The sequence below is a fragment of the Cucurbita pepo genome, chromosome LG13, assembly GCF_002806865.2.
Source record: "Cucurbita pepo subsp. pepo cultivar mu-cu-16 chromosome LG13, ASM280686v2, whole genome shotgun sequence".
Taxonomy (NCBI): domain Eukaryota; kingdom Viridiplantae; phylum Streptophyta; class Magnoliopsida; order Cucurbitales; family Cucurbitaceae; genus Cucurbita; species Cucurbita pepo.
In genome coordinates, this window is record NC_036650.1 from 1,191,639 (window position 1) to 1,212,114 (window position 20,476).

At 36.8% G+C, this 20,476-nt stretch overlaps 3 protein-coding genes, 1 long non-coding RNA gene and 1 pseudogene across 4 annotated transcripts; 4 read left to right on the forward strand and 1 right to left on the reverse strand.

The window, feature by feature from the left end:
- Window positions 1-421: 421 nt before the first annotated feature.
- LOC111809096 lies at window positions 422-2,287 on the forward strand (annotated as a pseudogene).
- A 108-nt stretch (window positions 2,288-2,395) lies between these two features.
- On the forward strand, window positions 2,396-2,954 carry LOC111809097. The gene is made up of 2 exons (XR_002817173.1): window positions 2,396-2,592; window positions 2,751-2,954. It is a non-coding gene; the product is annotated as an uncharacterized LOC111809097 (long non-coding RNA).
- Window positions 2,955-5,649: 2,695 nt separating this feature from the next.
- Window positions 5,650-11,134, forward strand: LOC111808163 (AT-hook motif nuclear-localized protein 5-like). The gene is made up of 5 exons (XM_023693984.1): window positions 5,650-6,695; window positions 7,133-7,200; window positions 7,523-7,654; window positions 10,182-10,340; window positions 10,460-11,134. Exons 1-5 carry the CDS (start codon window positions 6,248-6,250, stop codon window positions 10,682-10,684), a joined length of 1,032 nt encoding a protein of 343 aa, XP_023549752.1. The 5' UTR covers window positions 5,650-6,247; the 3' UTR covers window positions 10,685-11,134.
- Window positions 11,135-12,354: 1,220 nt separating this feature from the next.
- LOC111808165 (probable phospholipid hydroperoxide glutathione peroxidase) lies at window positions 12,355-14,991 on the reverse strand. Its single transcript, XM_023693986.1, has 6 exons — window positions 14,722-14,991; window positions 14,114-14,190; window positions 13,785-13,846; window positions 13,533-13,651; window positions 12,825-12,992; window positions 12,355-12,687 (listed from the first exon to the last, which is right to left on the reverse strand). Exons 1-6 carry the CDS (start codon window positions 14,764-14,766, stop codon window positions 12,655-12,657), a joined length of 504 nt encoding a protein of 167 aa, XP_023549754.1. The 5' UTR covers window positions 14,767-14,991; the 3' UTR covers window positions 12,355-12,654.
- Window positions 14,992-17,221: 2,230 nt separating this feature from the next.
- On the forward strand, window positions 17,222-18,849 carry LOC111808164 (ribosomal L1 domain-containing protein 1-like). The gene has a single exon (XM_023693985.1). The coding sequence runs from the start codon at window positions 17,263-17,265 to the stop codon at window positions 18,601-18,603; it is 1,341 nt and encodes a 446-aa protein (XP_023549753.1). The 5' UTR covers window positions 17,222-17,262; the 3' UTR covers window positions 18,604-18,849.
- The last annotated feature ends 1,627 nt before the right edge of the window (window positions 18,850-20,476 follow it).

Consider the following 20,476-nt stretch of genomic DNA (forward strand, 5'->3'; position numbering starts at 1 on the left):
CACATCGGTTGAAGAGGATTGTTACAAATGATATACACTGGATCCACCAACATTTGCTAGCGGTGGGCTTAGATTGTTACAAATGATATACACTGGCTCCAAGAGGTGGATTCCATGGCGGTTGAAGAGGATTGTTACAAATGATATACACTGGCTCCAAGGGGTGGATTCCATATCGATTGAAGAGGGGAAGTTACAAACGATATATACCAGTTCCAAGGGATGGATTCCACGTCGGTTGAAAAGGGGAACCAAGCATTCTCCCATTTTAAAACCATGAGTCAAATTAAAAATAATTCGTATTGAATTATTATTGTTAGAAAAATAGGAATGACGTCATGATTTGGGCCCAAGTGAGATGGTAGGGCTTCATAATGGGCCTAATGAATTTCAGGGCTTTCCAAAGGGACCAACCCTGACGAACATCCAATTGGGATTTCTTCGAAAAATGAATCGTTCCAGGCTTCGGATTCGGGCATCATTCGTCGTGCTTTGAAGTTTCATATTTGCAGGTAATTGTTGTTATCTATGAATTCTGTTGAGCTTTGGATTATATTCGAATGAGAATGAATTTGAATGTGCTATGTTAGTTGCAGCACAGATTCTTTAGCTTAGGCATCAATGGTGGGGAGTTCAAAATGGTTTGTACGAATCAACATGTTTCACTGAATTAGATAGTAGTACAAGATGAAGTATGTGAAGCCGTCGAACTTGTTTCGTGATTTGTTGAAGAGAAATGTCCTTGAACGTGCCGTTTTCTCGGTTTAGATGTTGATGATAAGTACGTTGGCTTGGCTGTCTCGGACTCGGATAATTAAATCGCTTCACCTCTTAGGTATTTTCTTTGTCTGTTCATGGGATTGTGTCTGAGAGATTGGTAGTAATGGGATTGAAGTTGAAGTTAACAGAACGTGACCATTACTAGTTGTTGTTCCTTTGCTGCAGTGTTCTGCTGAGGAATAAACAAAGATGCATTTGATGGCTCGGGATTTTCAGATATTGGTGAGATCTTTTACTCTGTTTTTTTAATCTTCTTCCTTCCCGTGAAGATTTGTAGAATGGTAATTAGATGTTGTAACAGCCCAAATCTTTTGGGCTTAGTTATTGCACTCCTGGGGCTTTTTGTCTCTTGGGGAGAGGTTTCTACGTCCTTGTAAATAATGTTTAGTTCCTTATAAAGAATACTTCGTTTCCCTCTTCAACCGACGTGAGATCTCACAATCCACTCCCTTTCGGGGTGCAGCGTCCTCGCTGGCACTCGTACCCCTCTCCAATTGATGGGACCCCCTAACCCCCCACCCCTTTTGAGGCCCAGCGTCCTTGTTGGCACACCGCCTGGTGTCCACTATCTTCGAGGTTCAGCCTTCTCGCTGGCACATCGCCCGATGTTTGGCTTTGATATCATTTGTAACAGCCCAAGCCCACTGCTAGAAGATATTGTCCTCTTTGGATTTCCCCAGAGAGGTTTTCACGTTCTAATAAAGAATGTTTTGTTCCCCTCTTCCACTGATGTGGGATATGACAGTTGCAATGCTAAATGATAAACAGTGATTGAAGGGCGGTGCCACCAAATTTTGCAGGATGAACTTTAATTTACTTGATTTTTTGGGAGTACCATTTTAGGTTCAAATGAGATTTCTTATGATGACTCTATGATTAGAATGTAGTTAGTTACACAGCTCTAAATTTACCTTTTCTTTCCCTCTTTTCCTGTGATGTGTTGCTGTGCAGTGAATTTGTCATTAATCTTAACATATGATAGTGAATTGTCAATGCTGTTCTTTCTTTCAACATTCGTCCTGTGTATATTAACTGCTGCTTCTGGTTTGTGTATACAGATCCCTGAACTCTCTCTGGCGGGGTTCATTGTTGGGTACCCTTTTGATGGACAATGTCGCAACCCGGATGTGTGTTCCATATCTCTGCAGAATCATCATTATTGACTCCCATCTTCTCTTGACGTTGTAAGTGAAAATCCTTATTGATGACCTTGAAGGCGTAAAATATACATTTTGGGATGAGTGATTTACATCAAAGGTTAGTTCATCTAGTTTGGCAAGCCATTCCTGTTAGTCTTATGACTTATGTTACATGCCTTCAATGTCTTTGGCAATGCACTAACTCAGTCAAACGAGTGTGATTATGTTTGAATTGTCTATGTCGACAAGCTGTTAAAATCCTCTAATTTTCGTGACATTGACTTGTGAATGGGCTACTACACTGTATTTCATTCAACATTGAATTTTATTGTGATATCCCATATCGATTGGAGAAGGGAACGAGTGCCAGCGAGGACGTTGAGCTCCGAAGGGAGGTGGATTATGAGATCCCACATCGGTTGGAGAAGAAAACGAAGCATTCTTTATTAGGATGTGGAAATCTCTCCCTAGTAGACGTAGTTTAAAAACCTTAAGAGGAAGTCTGAAAGGGAAATCCCGAAAAAAACAATATCCGCTAACGGCTGTTACATTTATACTTGTGATTTCTTATATCTATGCACAGAATGTGGAACTACTGATAAAGCCATTGAAACTGCCCCCTATTTTGTCAAGGACAATAATTGACGAGTTTGCTGCTGTTGGAGTACTTCAGGTAATCTACAATTTTCTCTTTTTCTTTGGTTTAAGCCTTTCAATTATCTTGACAAGGTTGGCTGGTAAAATGCAAATCCAGTTTTCACAATGTAAGAAATGTATCTTAAAATATCAATTAAAGCTTCAGTGCATTGACAGTGAAGTCGTATATCCCAGGGTTGCTTGGATTATCTTAACAGAAGACAGGAATTGGAAGCGAGGTAAAGCGAATAAGATGAACTGTACAGGATAAGGTACTGATTTGTCAATGAAGTTGCTTTCTTTGAAAATTGAAATTTCGAAATCTTGCTGAAATGTCAATAAAAACTTCTGTACTCTTAGAAATTTCAGAATAATATAAAAAATTAATCTTTGAATTTAGAAATGTAATTCTGTTCGTATATTAAACCCGACTAAAACGGTGAAAGGGTAAAATACATTTATCGTCTTTGGGTTTTGAACTTAGTTTCTAATGCCAACTCTACTTGGAGACCATTTAGAAATTATGATATCCCATATCGATTGGAGAGGAGAACGAAACCTTCTTTGTAAGGGTGTGGAAACCTCTCTTTAGCAGAAACATTTTAAAACCTTAAAAGGAAGTCCGAAAAAAAAAATACAAAGACAACAATATTTGCTAGAGGTGAGCTTGGGTTGTTACAGAAAAAGACTAATTAGAAGACGAGTTATACCATTTTTGAAGCCACAAGAACCAAACAAAAACTAAATTCAAATCTCAAGAACTAAAAGTATTAGCTTTGAATTTCATGGACAATACCGAAACTAAGTTCAAACTCCATGGACCGAACCGAAAGTGTATTTGAGCCGAGTAGTCGTATTTGCAAGTTCTAAAAGACGGTTTGGTTAGTATTTTGATCAATATATGCATACATTTGATTCTCCCCTCTTAGTTTAGGACAGAACAATTTATTTTGAATTTCTCAGTTCAGAAAGGGAAGAGATAGATCTACTTTGATATTATCTTCAATTTTATCTTAAATGAGTGAATTATCTGATGATCTGCTCATAATCGAGTAATTAAGCTAACAGGATTCCTCTTTTTAGAATTTTCCTTATGGGAATTCTATCAAGTGCTTGTTTCCATGTTTGTTCATTTCTAAATCATTACTAATGACAACCATTATACCATATACTCCGTCTATTTTACAGATCATGCTTATATATTTTTCAAATGACTTCTATTGTCCATATGTTCTTTAATATGCTGATTATCTTTTTTTGGTCAATATGCTTGGCTGTGGAATATGTTGAATGAGTTGTGTTTATGAATTACGTTCACGATATTTCAAAGATAAATATGCTTTTTAGGCGTCGAGACACGGCTATGTTTTGCAAACTGAACGGTAATTTCTACTCGTCCTGAGTTTTTATTAGATATTGGATTAAGGTCTTAAGATCATTAATTAATTTGACTATGTTAATTTGAATTGCAAATGTTCTGAATTCTATTACTTTAGTAAACTATAGAGCTTAATTTGAGTAATTCTAGTTAATTAGTTAGGTTGCTCCCATTTAATAAGCTTCTAAGACTTTCTTTAAAATTATTTTAATAAATTTCTAAACTTAATTTTGCATTTAATATATATATATATATATATATATATATATATCTTTTACTTTATAAACATTAATATTTTGTTTGATAGATTTTAATTATTTTTTTTGTTTTATGTTAAAATTATTAAATTAATAAAGTTTAGAGTTCTATTAGTAATACTTTATTTTTTTTTTTTTTTTAAATCTATTAAGAAAGTTTTTAAATCTATTAGCATAAAGGGGAAGATCTTAAATGGGAAGTTTTTAATTTATATATTAAAATAAAATTTATTTGAATAATTATAGAAAATTACATAAAATAAATTCTATTATTGAAAAAATATATATGGTTGGTATGCTGTTCCTTATTTTAAAAATTATTAAGTGAATATATATTTAGTAAATTAAAATTTTAAAACAAAATTTGATTTATATGATTCAAATATGGAAATTTTGCAAAATAATTTTTTTTTGTAGAGAATGCAAAACTACACAACAAAAAATACTTTGTATATATTTGTAAACTAATAATTTAATTTCTGTTAAAGAATGATAAGTCCAACTATATAATATATTATAAATTATATAACGTTATAAAATATTAAATACAAAGTTTATTAAATAAAATATATTAATAGAGACGGATAATATATAAGGCTAAAATATTTATTTTTGGTCAATCTTTTACAAATTTATAAATTAAGTATTTTTAAAATTTGATTTTAATTACTAAATACTTTATTTATAAATATATTACTTTTTACTTTGATTTTTAAATTATGATAATACCCGTGTAATTTGAAAAGTTTCATTTTTTACTTTGAATTTTGAAATATGGTTAAATAATACTCGTGAAGGTTTCAACTATATGTCTATATAGTTCAAAAAAGTTACTTTTTACTCTCAAATTTTGAAATTTATTCCTAAAAATCGAAACCAACCCGAACCAAAACCAAAGTAAAAACCAAGCAATATAAAGCTAAACCATCAAAAAAGCATTTATTTATAACAATACAAAGAAAAATAGGCATACAAGGCAACAAAGCTGGGTTAGGGTTTTTTTATTTATTTATTTTTTTTTTTTTTTAACCCTAAACCCAAAAAAAAAAAATAATATATGTATATATATATATATATATTTTAACACTCTGATAAGTACCAACCAATGGATTTGGTAATTTTAGTGGGTCCCACTTACTCTCTCTCCAATAACACTTTTTCTCTCTCTCTCTCTCTTCCCCAATCGGACTATTTTGTAATTATAATTAACAAATAATAAATAAATAAATAAAAGAAAAGAAAAAAAAAGAAAAAGAAAAAGAAATATATGATAAAGACAATGCCTTTAAGCCTGTCTCTCTCTCTCTCTCTCTCTCTCTCTATAGTTCAAAGCTTACACAGTTCACTCACACTTGTACTGTTTACAGATTACCCAATATTCAACTTTATTTCAAAAAGCTCAAATTTTTCTATTCATTTTCCTTCCATTCCTTCACCCCTTCCCTTCCCCCCCCCNTTCTTTCCCTTTTCCCCTCTTCTTTTCCACCCTCCCCCTGCATTTCCCCTTCTCAAAACCCTAGATTTTGAATCTAGGGTTTGATTTTTCCACCACTCCTTCTCCCTTTCATTCCACCTCTCCTTCAACTTTCTCGCTTTTTGCTTCCCCTCCTCTGCATTTCTCTTATCACTCACATTTCCCATCACTGCTTTCTTTGCTTTAGGTGAAACCCATTTTTGTTTCACCTCCATTTTTTAGTTTTTCTTTGTTTTTTGTCACTCTTTGTGCAAATTTACTTCTGGGTTTTGTTCTTCTCCATCTCTTGTTAAACCCCTTTTAAACCCTTCTCTTTTTTTTTTCATTCATTTTGTTGGTGTTCTTGGAAGAGGGCTACGAGTGGCTACGAGTGGCTCCGTTTGACATTTTTTTCACATCTTCTCTTCAATTTCTAACGAGGGTATCTTGAAAAAACAACTCTTGATTAGAAAATGCTTGTTGGGTCTTGGAATTCTGCACTTTTGTGTTATGGTTAGTGATTTGGGTTTGTAAAAAAGCATTTTGTTGGTTGTTTAGACCACCCAAGTCTTTGTTCAGTGAGGCTATTCTTGCAAGTAAATGAATGGATGGGAGGGAAGGCATAGCATTGTCTGGTGGCTCTGCTTCTTATTACATACATAGAGGAGGAGGGCTTGGTGGGTCTGGATCAGGGGTGCCTACGGCTGGATCCCATGCCTCCCCTGTGTTCCGGCCGATGGCTAACCAGGGTGTTCTGTCTCACTCAAATCTCAGAGGCAATTCTGTTGGATCAACATATTCTGTTGAGCCATCTCATTCAAATTATCTTCGTGGGATGAGTATCAATGCCTCAGCTGGAGTGAACTCTGGTGAACCTGTAAAGAGGAAGAGAGGGAGGCCCCGGAAATATGCTCCAGATGGGCAGGTCTCATTGGGTCTGTCTCCCATGTCTGTTGGTTCTAAGCTCTCACCCGGCATGAGTTCGTCGACCCCCAGACGAAGACGAGGGCGGCCACCTGGTTCTGGAAGGAAACAACAATTAGCTCAACTTGGTAAATGTTTCTTTCTTGTTCTTATTTGGTTTCAATTTTCATGGTTTGATCAACGAGTAAAGGATCATCATGCATTGTTGGTCCTTTTAGTATCTTAAACATGTCATCTTGTGAGCAGGTCATGATCATGCTTATACACTTCAACTTAGTTATATGCTATGTGTTTGTGTTGTTTACCATGGAAAATTTAGTGATGGATTAACATTCTTATGTTGCCTTGTTGTTTTCCTCCTTTAACGTTCGGGTTTACGCTTTTAGTGATATTTGTACTTTGTATTTAAATTCTATATATGGATGTTATTGTTGAGGATCGATGGAGAGGAGTCCCACATCGGCTATATAAGTAAAGAATACATCTCTATTGATATGAGACCTTTTTAGACAATATCATACCATCGTGGAGATTCGTGGTTCTTAACCGTTATTGCTTTTCTCAGGTGAATGGATGAACGATTCAGCTGGACTAGCCTTCGCCCCACATGTTATTCACGTCGGAGCTGGTGAAGTATGCTATTGCTATGAGCTTTTATATTTCTAAACAACATTATGAGTTCAGTGATAGCCTTTTCTGGAACAGTTCATTTGTACTTATAACGCTGTGGATTTAGTCGATCTGATTTAGAACGGCGTAGTTTCAACTGTTCTTTCGAGATATTTAATTTGTATTCCTTGTAAAAGTAAAACCTTATTTTTGTTACCTTGGTTTCTTGAGGTTGTGATATTTACAGTCGGCGAAGACTGCAAATTAATTCTTGATTTGCTTCGGTTTTTTCCCACTCCCCGTTCGAAGGAAACAAAAGCATTTGAATCTATATCGTTGTTTGCAGGACATCGTAGCAAAAGTATTGTCGTTCGCACAGCAGAGGCCAAGGGCTGTTTGCATCTTGTCTGGGAATGGTACCGTTTCTTCTGTAACGCTACGTCAACCTGCATCTACTGGCGTGAGCGTCACATATGAGGTTGAAGAATTATTTTAATGACTTTTCATATTCGCTTTAAGATGAATCACTGCACTTTGATTTCTCTGCCTCTCTGTTCCACAATATGTGAATTTTTGAACTTTTGTTTGAAATATTTTGCTTGGAATCTCATCAATACGTTACCTTTGTGCACGTTCGCCTTTTGGAAATGATCTCCAACGAAGGCACAGTAGTTTTGTTATGCATCTTCGATCTACTATGGACTTGATTCAACTTTGATGTTATTATCTATGTTATCAATAGAGATATTGTCATCAACTACACGATAAATCCGAAAAAAAAAACTCCCATGTGGTTAATTCTATTAAACAATGTAGAGAAATTGCAATTTATGTCTTGAATCATACGGTATAGTTTCTGAATTTTGTGTTTTAAGTTGTTCGAGTAGTTTGTCATTTGCTTAGATCTCTTTGAAGTTGATGTCTTGAATCAGTCTTAGAGCTCTTTCTCTCTTTCGTTTGATATTTGTTGTGAGATCCTACATCGATTGGAGAGGGGGACGAAGCACTTCTTATAAGGGTGTGGAAATCTCTCCCTAACAGACACGTAATGAGGAAGTCGAGAAGGGAAACCCAGAAATCTTGAGAGGAAGCCTCGAGGGAAAAAGCCCAAAGAGAACAGTATTTGGATGAGTACCGATTCTGCTGCGTAACACTGAAAGATGCGTTTTAAAACCTTGAAGGGAAGCCTGAAAGAGAAAGCCCATAGAGGACAGTGGGCTCTGACTGTTACAAATGGTATCAGAGCCAGACATTGAGTAGTGAGCTAGTAGGGATGATGGGTCGCCAAGGGGGTGGATTGTGAGATCCCACATCGGTTGGAGAGGAGAATAAAATACTCCTTATAAGGGTGTGGAAACCTCTCCCTAATAGACGTCTAATGGAGAAGCCTAGAAGGAAAGCCCAAAAAGGATGTTTGGATGAGTACTAGTTTCGCTGCACAACTCTGAAAATGTGTTTTAAAACCTTGAGGGGAAGCCGAAAAGGAAAAGCCCAAAGAGGGCAAAATCTACTAGCGGTAGGCTTGAGCTGTTACAAGTTCTGCCGTTTTGGGAGAATGGGAGGTTCTCCCTTATGTGGACTTTGTTTTTATTCTTGTTTAGTTGACTTTTTATACAAAAAGAAGTGCCATCATGTTGGAACATGACTTGGGTTGAATAGTAAACAATCTTAAAGTGAACGATTAGCGTTGTGAGTCGATGTCTTTTGGTCTCATCAACGTACAAACCGCATCCGAAGATATCTCTTCGTTTGTTTAAACGTTTGTATTTCTCTCTAACCAAATGTTCCATTCTACAACCAATAATTTTGAACATGATCCAAGGCCAACCTAAACACCTGCAAGAATCTCTCCCAATTCTTTGGGTCAAAGGATTCCTCCAAGGAATGTAAGCCTTATCCTCGAACGTTAACACACCGTTGTAGTCAAAGCACGAACAAGGAAGACCTTTGGATAAAAGTCAATGGTGTTCGTTCTTTCGAAAGAATGACCATCTTCAATTTTTCTAAGTGCTGAGTTTTTTAAGTAGTGATATCTGTCATTTGTTATGTTGTGGAGAAATTGATAGGAGCGTGAAACCTCCCCTTCGGTCTACGTATGTTAAGTCGACTTAGTAGAGTTTGCTTGTTGTGTGTCGAGGGAAGCAATGTAGATTTCAATTTCTATTACACACTTCTTGATATTATCCAATTATCTTGGAAAAGAAGGTTGTAGTTGTAAGAGCCCAAGCCCACCGCTAGCAGATATTGTCCTCTTTGGCCTTTCCCTTTCGAGGTTCCCCTCAAGTTTTAAAACGCATCCACACCCTTATAAAGAATTCTTTTTCTCCTCTCCAACCAATGTGGGGATCTCACAATCCACCTCTCTTCAGGGCCCAGTGTCCTCGCTGACACTCGTTCTCCTCTTTAATCAATGTGGGACCTCACAATCCACCCCCTTCAGGGCCCCACGTCCTCACTTGCACTTGTTCCCCTCTCCAATCGATGTTGTTCCCCTCTCTAATCGATGTGGGATCTCACAATCCACCTCCCTTCAAGGCCCAATGTCCTCGCTGACACTCGTTCCCCTCTCCAATCGATGTGGGACCTCACAATCCACCCCCCTTTAAGGCCCAGCATCCTCACTTGCACTTGTTCCCCTCTCCAATCAATGTGTTCCATTCTTTGATCGATGTGGGATCTCACAATCCACCCCACTTCGGGGCTCAGTATCCTCACTGGCCCTCGTTCTTCTCTTCAATGTGGGATCTCACAATCCCACTCGTTCCTCTCTCCAATTGATGCGGGATCTCACAGTAGTTAGGCTTAGGCTTAGGAATGGTTCCTATTTATGCAAAAGAACATTGCAGTTTTAGCTTCTCTCTAGGTAGGAGGGTGAGGATTTGAAGCATAGTAAAGATCTAATAATGACATGATTGAATGAAGCAGCAATGTTCTTCACAGAACACTGAATATTTTCTGGTTAGATAAGATTGATTCTTTGTTTTAAAATATGTCGAATGTTGCAGGGTCATTTCCAGATATTGTGCTTGTCTGGTTCTTACTTGGTGGCTGAAGATGGCGGTCCTCGAAGTAGGATGGGCGGTATTAGTGTTTCCCTCTCTAGTCCTGATGGTCATGTCGTCGGCGGTGGCGTTGCCGTTCTTATGGCCGCTGGCCCCGTTCAGGTACTTCATGTCATTCGATAACATAACGAGGCAACATCGCCTTCCATTTGAGTTCATACTTTTTCCCCATTGTTTTGAGTGAAGAAAGAAAAGGATTAGCATATCTTATTCTCTTGCAGGTAGTTGTATGTAGTTTTGTTTATGGTGCAAAGATAAAAAACAAGCAGGTCGCTGGTCTGAAAAGCAACGACGATTCCAGAAACGAGCACCATGATAATATGGTTTCGCCTACGAGTGCCCCATCTGCCCACACCTACAACCCGTCTTCGATTGGTGGTTGGCCCGGTTCCCGTTCGATTGATGTGAGAAACTCCCATACTGGAATTGACTTGACGCGAGGATGATGAATATATGTTGCAACATACACATGTTGATTTTGTACATATGTGTTGTTGTAAATGAACTGAACCGAACCGAACCTTGTGAGGAGGACCGTAGCGTTTACCGAGTCGACTTCTTTTTGCAGCAGTTAACATATTGATGCTAACATATGGTATGTAGCAAGAGGCTTCATTTCGAGTTTGTGGACTCGATGTTGATTTTATTGGACAGAGTTTCGAGTTTTTGGAGGGTAAGATTGCGGGGCTGCTGTAGCGGAGGAAGTACGTTTGGTAGTTCGAGCGGGAATTTTCGATTTAATGAAAATATTAGGGAGTTATAGGACCTTATGTTGTGTTCTAAGATGTAATTTTTAGTTATATATCAGAGTATTCTCTTATTTCAATTTCCTTTTTTAAAATGGTGAACAGAACTGGAATGGAATAGAAATTAGTTCTTTGTTCATAAACTTTGTACTTTGATCCATTCAATATGTTTATGGGGGAATTTCATAGATTACATAAAAATCATACATGATCTTCGATTCGAAACCTGCTATGAATTCACCGTCGTTGGGACAGTTTGAAGATCGGGCATCATCGAGTAGCATTTCAAGAGAGAGTGTGGATCTCACATTGGTTGGAAAAGGGAACGAAGCATTTCTTATAAGGGTGTGGAAACATATCCCAAACATATGCGTTTTTAAATCGTAAGCAGACATATTTATTAGCGGTGAGCTCGACTTGTTACAAATGGTATCAGAGACAGACATTGGACGGTGTACTAACCAGGACGTGGGTCTCTAAAGAGGTGAATTGTGAGATCCCACATCGATTTGGGAACAAACTACTCCATATAAGGGTGGAAACCTCTGCCTAGTAGAGACGTTTTAAGATCTCTAATATACTCATTTTAAAATCGTGAGCCTGATGGTGATACGTAACGGGTCAAAGTAGATAATATCTACTAGTGGTAGTTTCAAGCTATTACAAATGGTAGCATAACCAGACACTGGGTAGTGTGCCAACGAGACATTGGCCCGCAAGAAAGGTGAATTGTGAGATCTCACATCGGTTGAAGAGAGAGGAACGAAAACATTTCTTATGTGGAAACCTTAAAATTGTGAAGTTATGGCAACACAATAGATTAAAAACCGACCGTATTAAAATGAGTCAAACTAGACCATATTTCATTTTATCGTACTCAAACTATATATTAAAATTTAGTAAATATTTCAAATATATCACAATTTTGTTTTTTTTATTTAATATTTCTTTAGAACTTATTCCAATTCCAAATGAAAGGAACTAAAATAAAATAAAGCGAAAAAAAGATATTTTTGTCCGTATTAAATAAATATTTGTCATATAAACCATTATTTTATTTTTATATATTCACGACCATAACTTAATATATATTCCTATCAGACAACGTTAACTAACTTCAATTAATCATATTAATTAATAAATGCTCTTTTAATATAAAATAACACTAAAAAAATCGGAACCCACATGAACATATTTAATAAAAATACTAATATTGTAAATATAAAAACAATCAATTTGGTACTGCAAGAACTTAAATTGAGTGGGTGATCATGTCACGGTCAGGATCATCAAATAGTTCTGGTCTAGGGCGGGAAGCAACTGATCTATCATATCATAATATACTTATTTTTCTTATAAACACAAAAAAAGGCGACACAAACATAACTTAATGAATAAGAAATAAGAACTCGTGGGGATGAAAACTGGGTTTTCGTGAAGAATCGGCCCAGAAATTTCAATTGAGCGAGACCCAGTTCATAAAAACACAGCTACACATTTGGGATCAACAAATCCAGACAGATTTATCAAAGCTCGAGCAACTTATTACATAATTCTCAACCTACAGCCTTGTAAATACATGGATATCATTCAGAAACCAGACCAAATACACAGCAGCTTTAGCTTTATTCATGTGTCTAATAATAACAAGAGAAAGACACACAGCACTTCTAAGCAGCTACCAGCAGCTTCTTCACATCCTTCTGCAAAAATACACCCAACCCCCCCACAGTTCAAACAGTGAGCTCATTGATTCTTGACTAATTGCAGTGATGGGAAGAAGAGAAAATGAAAAGATTACTCAAATAACTTGGTTTGAAGAACTATTGGATTCATTTACCTCAATGCTGAGCGGGGAAGTTGTTGGGGCGTAACGATCGACCACCTTTCCATCTTTGTTCACCAAGAACTTGGAGAAGTTCCACTTAATGCCGTCTCCAAAGATCCCACCTTTGCTCGACTTCAAGTACTTGTATAGAGGAGCGGCGTTCTTTCCATTCACGTCCACCTATTATGAAAAAGAAAATGAGCTTGGGAATGCTCATCTTGACTGTTTTTATAGCGCATAATAGCTACCACTTTAATCCACATTTCTTGTGAGATAATAGCTCAGGCCCACCGCTAGCAGATGTTGTCTGTTTTAGCTCGTTATATATCCCCATTAGCCTCACAGTTTTAAAACGTGTATGCTAGGGAGAAATTTTCACACCTGGAATGCTTCGTTCACCTCTACAACCAATGTGGGATCTCACAATCCACCCCCTTGGAGGTCCAGCGTCCTCGCCAGCACACCTCCTGGTGTCTGACTCTGACACCATTTGTAACAGCTCAAGCTCACTGCTAGCAGATATTGACCCGTTATATATCCATTAGCCTAACGATTTTAAAACATGTCTGCTCATGAGAGGTTTCCACACCCCCTTATTAAGAATGCTTCATTCTCTTCTACAACCGATATGAGATCTCACATCCCTTGTGTCAACCGAGTAAGACTATAATCCCAATAAAATTTTGAAGGTGTCAAGTCTATATCATAAATCTTATTTACCTTGTTAAAAATGGGGTACTCAGCCTTAAAACGGGTGCACGCAAACTGAACAATCTCTTCATTGGTTCCTGGCTCCTGGCTTCCAAATTGGTTGCACGGAAATGCAAGAATCTCAAATCCTATAAACAGAACACAAGCGTAAATGATAAATATGAACTTAGATGAAAAAGAAGAAAGGATGAATTGATGAAAAAGAAGAAAGGATGAATTGAAGCAAGAGAGAAGAGGGACTGAAGGATCTTTAGAACAAACCTTGGTCCTTGTATTTAGCATACAGTTGGGCCAGTTCAGTGTAGTTCGAATTAGTCAAGCCACTGCAGCAATGCATCAAAAACAGAACATTAAAAAGATATAGACTCAATATCAGTTCTTGGAATCTAGCATGGACATAACGCTATATTATACATCAAGTTCATACTAAAATTCTCTTAAATCTATAATGGCTCGTGAAGGCAAGCCTTCAGAAAATCTAGAGGACCTTTCATTCATGTGATTATGAATGGCAACTCAAAGTCATCATCCTACTATTTTGACTACAGACACAAATTTTGAGACAGAGAAGGCATCATAAATCACGTTACCACTGGGACGCAACATTGACAATCAAGAGGACCTTTCCTTTGTAAATGCTGAGGTCGACATCATTTCCTCTAGCATCCTGTAAGCCGAGCCAAAAAAAATCATTAAAACTAAAAGATTTCAGCAAGAAGTTCCAAAAAGAAACTGCAACATTATGAACATGGCGTCATTGACAAGTAGTGACAAAACAATCACATGCCTAGGAAGAAAATCAAGCAGAGCTTCACAGAAAAAGGGGATTTCCCAACTTAATTAGAAAGCAAACTCAAAACTCATTGATTCAACCAGCCATCAAAAGGATGTGGAAATAGCTTGAATTGAAGGGAAATTCATAAACAGAGATGAGCAATTTACATGATACATTCACAATGATGATACCATACCTGCAAAGCTCTCTCAAAAAAGGATGAAACTAGTCGAAAGTTTGATTAAGATTACTAGTCCATATGATTTGATTACAATAACCTTAACACTTGAAGAACCCTAACAAAAGCCATTTCCCCTAAATTCCAAATTCTCAGCATTCAAAATGGGAGTTTCAACTCGACTCAACTCGATCTATAACCAAAAGAAACTCACAAAAACACGCAGAAGGAACAAGAAATCCAACCTTTACGGTGAAATCATGGACTGAAGTCTTGGAGGCGGTGGCCATAGTATGATCCAACCGAATAAACACCGAGCCAAGACGCGAAAACCCTGGATTAATTGGTGAAACGAAACGAGTTACAGAAAAACACTGCGAATTATGCAGAAGAGTTTGCTTCGAATCGGACGAGATTCGCTTATTCAAAACCAGAGGTGAAGAAGATAATGATCAAACGCTGAAGAAATTCCTTCCGACAAGAGAGCGAATTGAGATACAAAACATGGAGGATGCAAGCAGATGAACCATGAGGGCTTTATATATGATTTAGAAGACGCGTTTGACACGTGGCGCTCAATAGTTTGCCACGTTGGGATTTACCTGGCGGAGGTTCGAACCGTACTCGGATATGAATGGACGGCTGATTTTCTTTTTTTCTTTTTCCCACTGCTTTAGTTTTCAATGTATTAATATTCTTTTATTACTTTAAATTTTAAATTACAAAAAATGTTTTTTTTTTTAAATCTGATTTGTTTAAAAAATACTATCGTATCGTAAATATTTTAAATTAATAATCTGTTAAAATATTAAGTAATAATTAAAATCAATATAATTTTTCAAAATATATATTAAAATTAAGTTATAAATTTTAAATAAATGTAATATATATATAAATAAATGTTTTAAAAACTAAATTTACTTAAAAATAAATAAAAACAATTATACCGAAAAGGTGAAAAAACAAGAACAACCCGAAACTAAAATTTAAATAATTATGCTCATCAATAAATGACTTATTATAACGAATAAACAGAAACAATGAGAAATATTCGGGTGTACGTTCCTTTTTTTATTATAACGAATAAACAGAAACCGTGAGAAACACTTCTTCCTTTTGGGTGACCCAATCATATAAACTCTATAACAATTAAGCGTGTTTAGCTCAAAATAATTTTATATTGGATAACTTTTTATAATATTTTTTGAGAATGACAGTTAGAATCAAAATAATCTTTATTTTTAAAATAAAATTAATTCAAGACAGTAAAAATAAGTAAATAATGTAATCATGTGGTAGGACTTATTAGAATTTTGGACAGAAATATATTATTATTATTATATTTTAAAGTATAAAAATGTGAGTTAATTTTTATAATAATTATTATTTTAGATGGAATTTTAATTTGGTTCGTCATTTGTGTGTGAATGAAATTAAGATTCCCTTTTACTCTTTTTTTTTTTTTAAATAAAAAACGTATATAAAATACTTATTGACATCATAATTAGAAAATGAGTCAATATTGACGGCTGGATTACAAAAGTCAACGATCTATAGTTTCTAGAACGTTTTTAATTGTCATGGATGAGCTATGGGAATCAAACTTTCTCTCTCTACACTTTTATTTATTTTTAAATTTTAATCCTATTTTTTTCTTGTTAAAATTTTAAAAGTTATATTTATATATAAAATTTTAAGATTATTCTTTTTTGATTCATATGATTTTTTTAAAATGTCTATTATAAATTAAAAATAATTATATTATTCTTTAATTTTTTTTTTTTTTTTGTTTGTCCATCAATAATTTCGCATAAATATATTAATGTGAGCAAATTGAGTATTGGATAAGTCTCAGGTACTTTTTCAGCATTAATGAACTAAAGACCACATTAAGAGAAGAAGCTACCGTGGCAGCTCCGGTGATCCATGGCGGTAGCCGAAACCGAGTCGAAGGGAATAAGACGCCTGTCGAGATCAGTATGGTAAGAAAATTATAACCCAATGCCCAAATGTATTTCAAGCGAATTCTTGCAAAGGTTTTTCTTGAAAGATGAACGACATTTACAACATCTTGCTAAGTCATTTTTCATTAGTTGTCTGTGTCGGCTCCGATTGCCATCCCGACATCGACTGCTACAAGGGTAGGTGAGTCGTTGATCCCATCTCCAACCATTGCCACCGTGTGTCACGCTGTTTGGTCGTGTCAAAGCCAACCGTCTAGTTTGTCATTTGGTTTGCAATGATGTGTAATTTGAAGTATTCACTTTTCTTAACCTTATATGTAGAACTATATATCATAATAAGATTTCGTGTCGAGTTTAGGGTGATGCTATATGTGAGATCCCACATCAGTTGGAGAGGTAACGAAACATTCTTTATAAGGGTGTGAAACCTCTCCACATGTTTTAAAAGCCTTGATGGCTCGAAAGGGAAAGCTCAAATAGAATAATATCTGCTAATGGTGGGTTTTGCTAGTTACAAATGGTATCAGGGCTAGACACCGGGCGGTGTCCAGCGAAGATGCTGGACCTCGAAGGGGGGTGGATTGTAAGATCGCATGTCGGTGGGAGAGGGAAAGCCCAACATAAGACAAAATATTCCAAAAATTGTTTTTTTTTTTTTTTTTTTAATGTTAAAATTGGAAACTATTCTAATAAAATCTGGCCCAAAACTAGGGATGGACCAGAAGCCCAATAGAGATATATAGAGCCCTAATTTTCCTTCCTCTGTAAAACCCTAAATTTTCGTCTTCCCCTAAAACCCCCTTTCAACCTCTGTTTGTTCTCATGGCGTCGTCGGATTCTGTTGCCCTTTCTTCCAGAGTTCGTCGGGAAACGGCGGAGAAAGCCGTTGAGTCTCTTCTTCAATGGCGAAATTCGAAACGAGAGAAACCCCAACTCTTCGACCAGGAAGATTTTTTATACCTCGTTGTAGCCCTAAAGAAAATACCTCCCAAAGGTCGCACAAACCCTTACAAAATCCCACTCCCACATTCCTTCCGCTCTGATTCTTCTGAAATCTGCCTCATAATTGACGACAGAAGCAGGTCCAATCTTACCAAAGATGACGCCAGGAAGAAAATTCAGTTGGAGAATATCCCAATCTCGAAGGTCATCAAGTTGTCGAAGCTTAAATCCGACTACCGTCCCTTTGAAGCTAAGCGAAAGCTCTGCGATTCGTACGATATGTTTTTCGCTGATGATCGGGTTATTCCGCTGCTGCCGAGTCTGTTGGGGAAGCACTTTTACAAGAAGAAGAAGATTCCGGTTCCGTTGAATTTGAGACATAAGAATTGGAAAGAACAGATCGAGAGGAGCTGTTCATCAGCTTTGTTGTATTTGAGGACAGGTACTTGTAGTGTAGTGAAAGTAGCGAAGACTTCGATGGAAGTTGAAGAGATAGTGAGTAATGTGATTGCAGCCATTGATGGGATTGCCGAGATTGTGCCTAAAAAGTGGAGTAATGTGCGGTCGTTTCATTTGAAGGTCCTGGAATCGATTGCATTGCCAATTTACCAGACAGTGCCGGAGTTGAAGTTGAAGATTGATGCTGCCGTGAAGGGGGAAGAAAAGGGAGCAGAAAAAGAAGATGAAGCAGGAAAGAGTCCTACTCCTGTGAAGGTTAGCGACAAAAAAGAGAAAAAGTCGAGCATGAAAAAGGGTAGGATACATGAAGTTCGCTATATGGACAGTAATGGCGGAGAGTTGTCTGATGAAGATGACCTGAACGGTGATCTCGATGAAGACATGGATAATGCTGAGGTTAGTGAGAATCTCAAAAAGGGTAGTGATGAATTGAAGCGTAAGACACGGAGTAGAGTGAACAATGTTAAACAAGAGCTCCAAAATGACTTGAATTCTGAGAAAACATTGAAGAAATCAACTGGTGTGAAGAAGGATGACAGTGTCAAACAAAAAAAGGAAAAGATATCTGCAAAGAAGGATGATACTGTCAAACAAAAAAAGGATAAGGTAGCTGCGAAGAAGAAGGATGGAGGTAATATCAAGCAAAAGGAAGTTGAAGATGAAGGGTCTGCTGGGAAGAAGGTAAGAAAGAGTGGGGTTTGGAAGTCGAAAGCTGCTGATGGAACAAAGGTGAAGACAAAGAAATTGAAAGCGATGAAGTGATTGTTAGAGATTGATGAAGCTTGAGGAGCTCTGAAGGGACTCTCATCTTCATGATCCAAGTATGCTTACACATCCCGCTTTTTAAGTGGCAAGTTTTGAGTATCTCTAATCGTTTTCCATTTTTTCATCATGTTTGGAAAATGAACTGATTGATTTATATGTCTATGTCTACTGTCTGTTCTTAGTTAAAGAAATTCTGAAATCTTGATGTTTGCTCTTTACCTGTGTTAAAATGCTTTCGTTTCTTTACAATTAGTTTTCCCCATCGATTGAAACAGACATTATTACCCAGTAATCTTAGCCTCAAGTCAACTTCATAGCCCAACAAAACTAGCAAAGTCTTGGTGTTTTACCTGTTAGAACAAAGTGTAGAAAAGCAATCAGTCACCACTGTAAACTGAAAAGACTATTCTAGTGACGAGATGGGTGTTCTTGTAAAGAAGCAGGGAGAGGAAGAGTGATGAAATGGATGGGTAGAGCTAGAAAGGAACATGGGTTGTTGATGGATTAGAAATTGGTTACTGGGATTGGAGTTTTGTAAGGACTGATTGACCAATTCTAGAAAGGTTAAATTACAAATTTCGGCTATTTGGTTTTAAAAGTTTGGATTTCCGAAGGGAGGTGGGTTGTGATGTCCTGGGGAGGAGAACAAACTACCATTTATAAGGGTGTGGAAACCTTCCCTTAGCAGACGCGTTTTAAAGCCTTGAGGGGAAGCCCGAAAGGAAAAGCCCAAAGAGGACAATATCTGCTAGCGGTGGGCCTGAGTTGTTACAAAGTCCTTTTGGTTTAATAAAATCTCATAAATAGTCTCTACCGATTGAGTACGTGAGACACCCTAGAATCTTAGACGATGATAAACATAAAGAAAAAGTAAAAACGTTCAAGGTCCTAAACCCAGAATTACTATCTGAACACGTTGGCTCAAACCCCATTGATTGCATTCTATATCTTGTTACCCTAGCTACTTAACTAATATTGGCACATTGATAGCTAACTGTCACGTACTCAGTTTGTTAGTGACTTCTAATGGTAGAGACTAGACTATCTATGTGGTTGTATCAAATCACGAGGAGCAAGGACTCGTTCTAACTCGTTCAATTTGAAATTTAAGGTTTTAGAAATGAGTATGGATAGAAACTTATGAATTCTGGGGAAGAACAACACCTGCAACCAAGAAATCAACCCCCAACCTAATCAAGAAGAAGGGAGAAGAGGAATTATTAGGGGGATTGGATTGATTAAAATTTAGATGGGGCTGTTAGTTCTCCAACGTCGCTCGAAATTAGCCCTCGAAACACATAACCATCTTCGACCAACCTGGAGAAGAACACTACACTACAGTGCAGGAAGAAGTTGTTTGGTTGTGTTGGGGGATTGGAATAATAAGTTTAGCTTCATCTTTATCTGCAGCTCCTCTTGTTTCTCTCCTCTCTTCCGACCCGACCTCAACCTGTGAAATCTATACATTACAACGACACACCGACGAGTTATAAGTCTATGAACCATCTAGTTTTTCCATTCATTCTTCCCCCTATCATATCTAAATTCTCTCTTTTTCTTTTTCAATGATAGATGAAAGCTTACAGCCAACTAATTGGAACTTCATGGTTTGGAACTGTTTTTAAGATTTATTAGAGTTACGAGAACTAAATATGGACGTTCTGAAAATATAGACACCAACGAAGTTTGGAAACAAAAATGACGTTTTAACTAATAAATATATAATGATATCAAAGGGTTGAAAATTATCCGTAAGAAGTGAGCCAAACCAGACCGAAATGTGTTGAGTGAGGATACGATGGTATTTTCACAGGTGAGAAAACGTACTTTCAAATGAAACAAAAAAGGAAAAGAGATGAACTTATAAAGT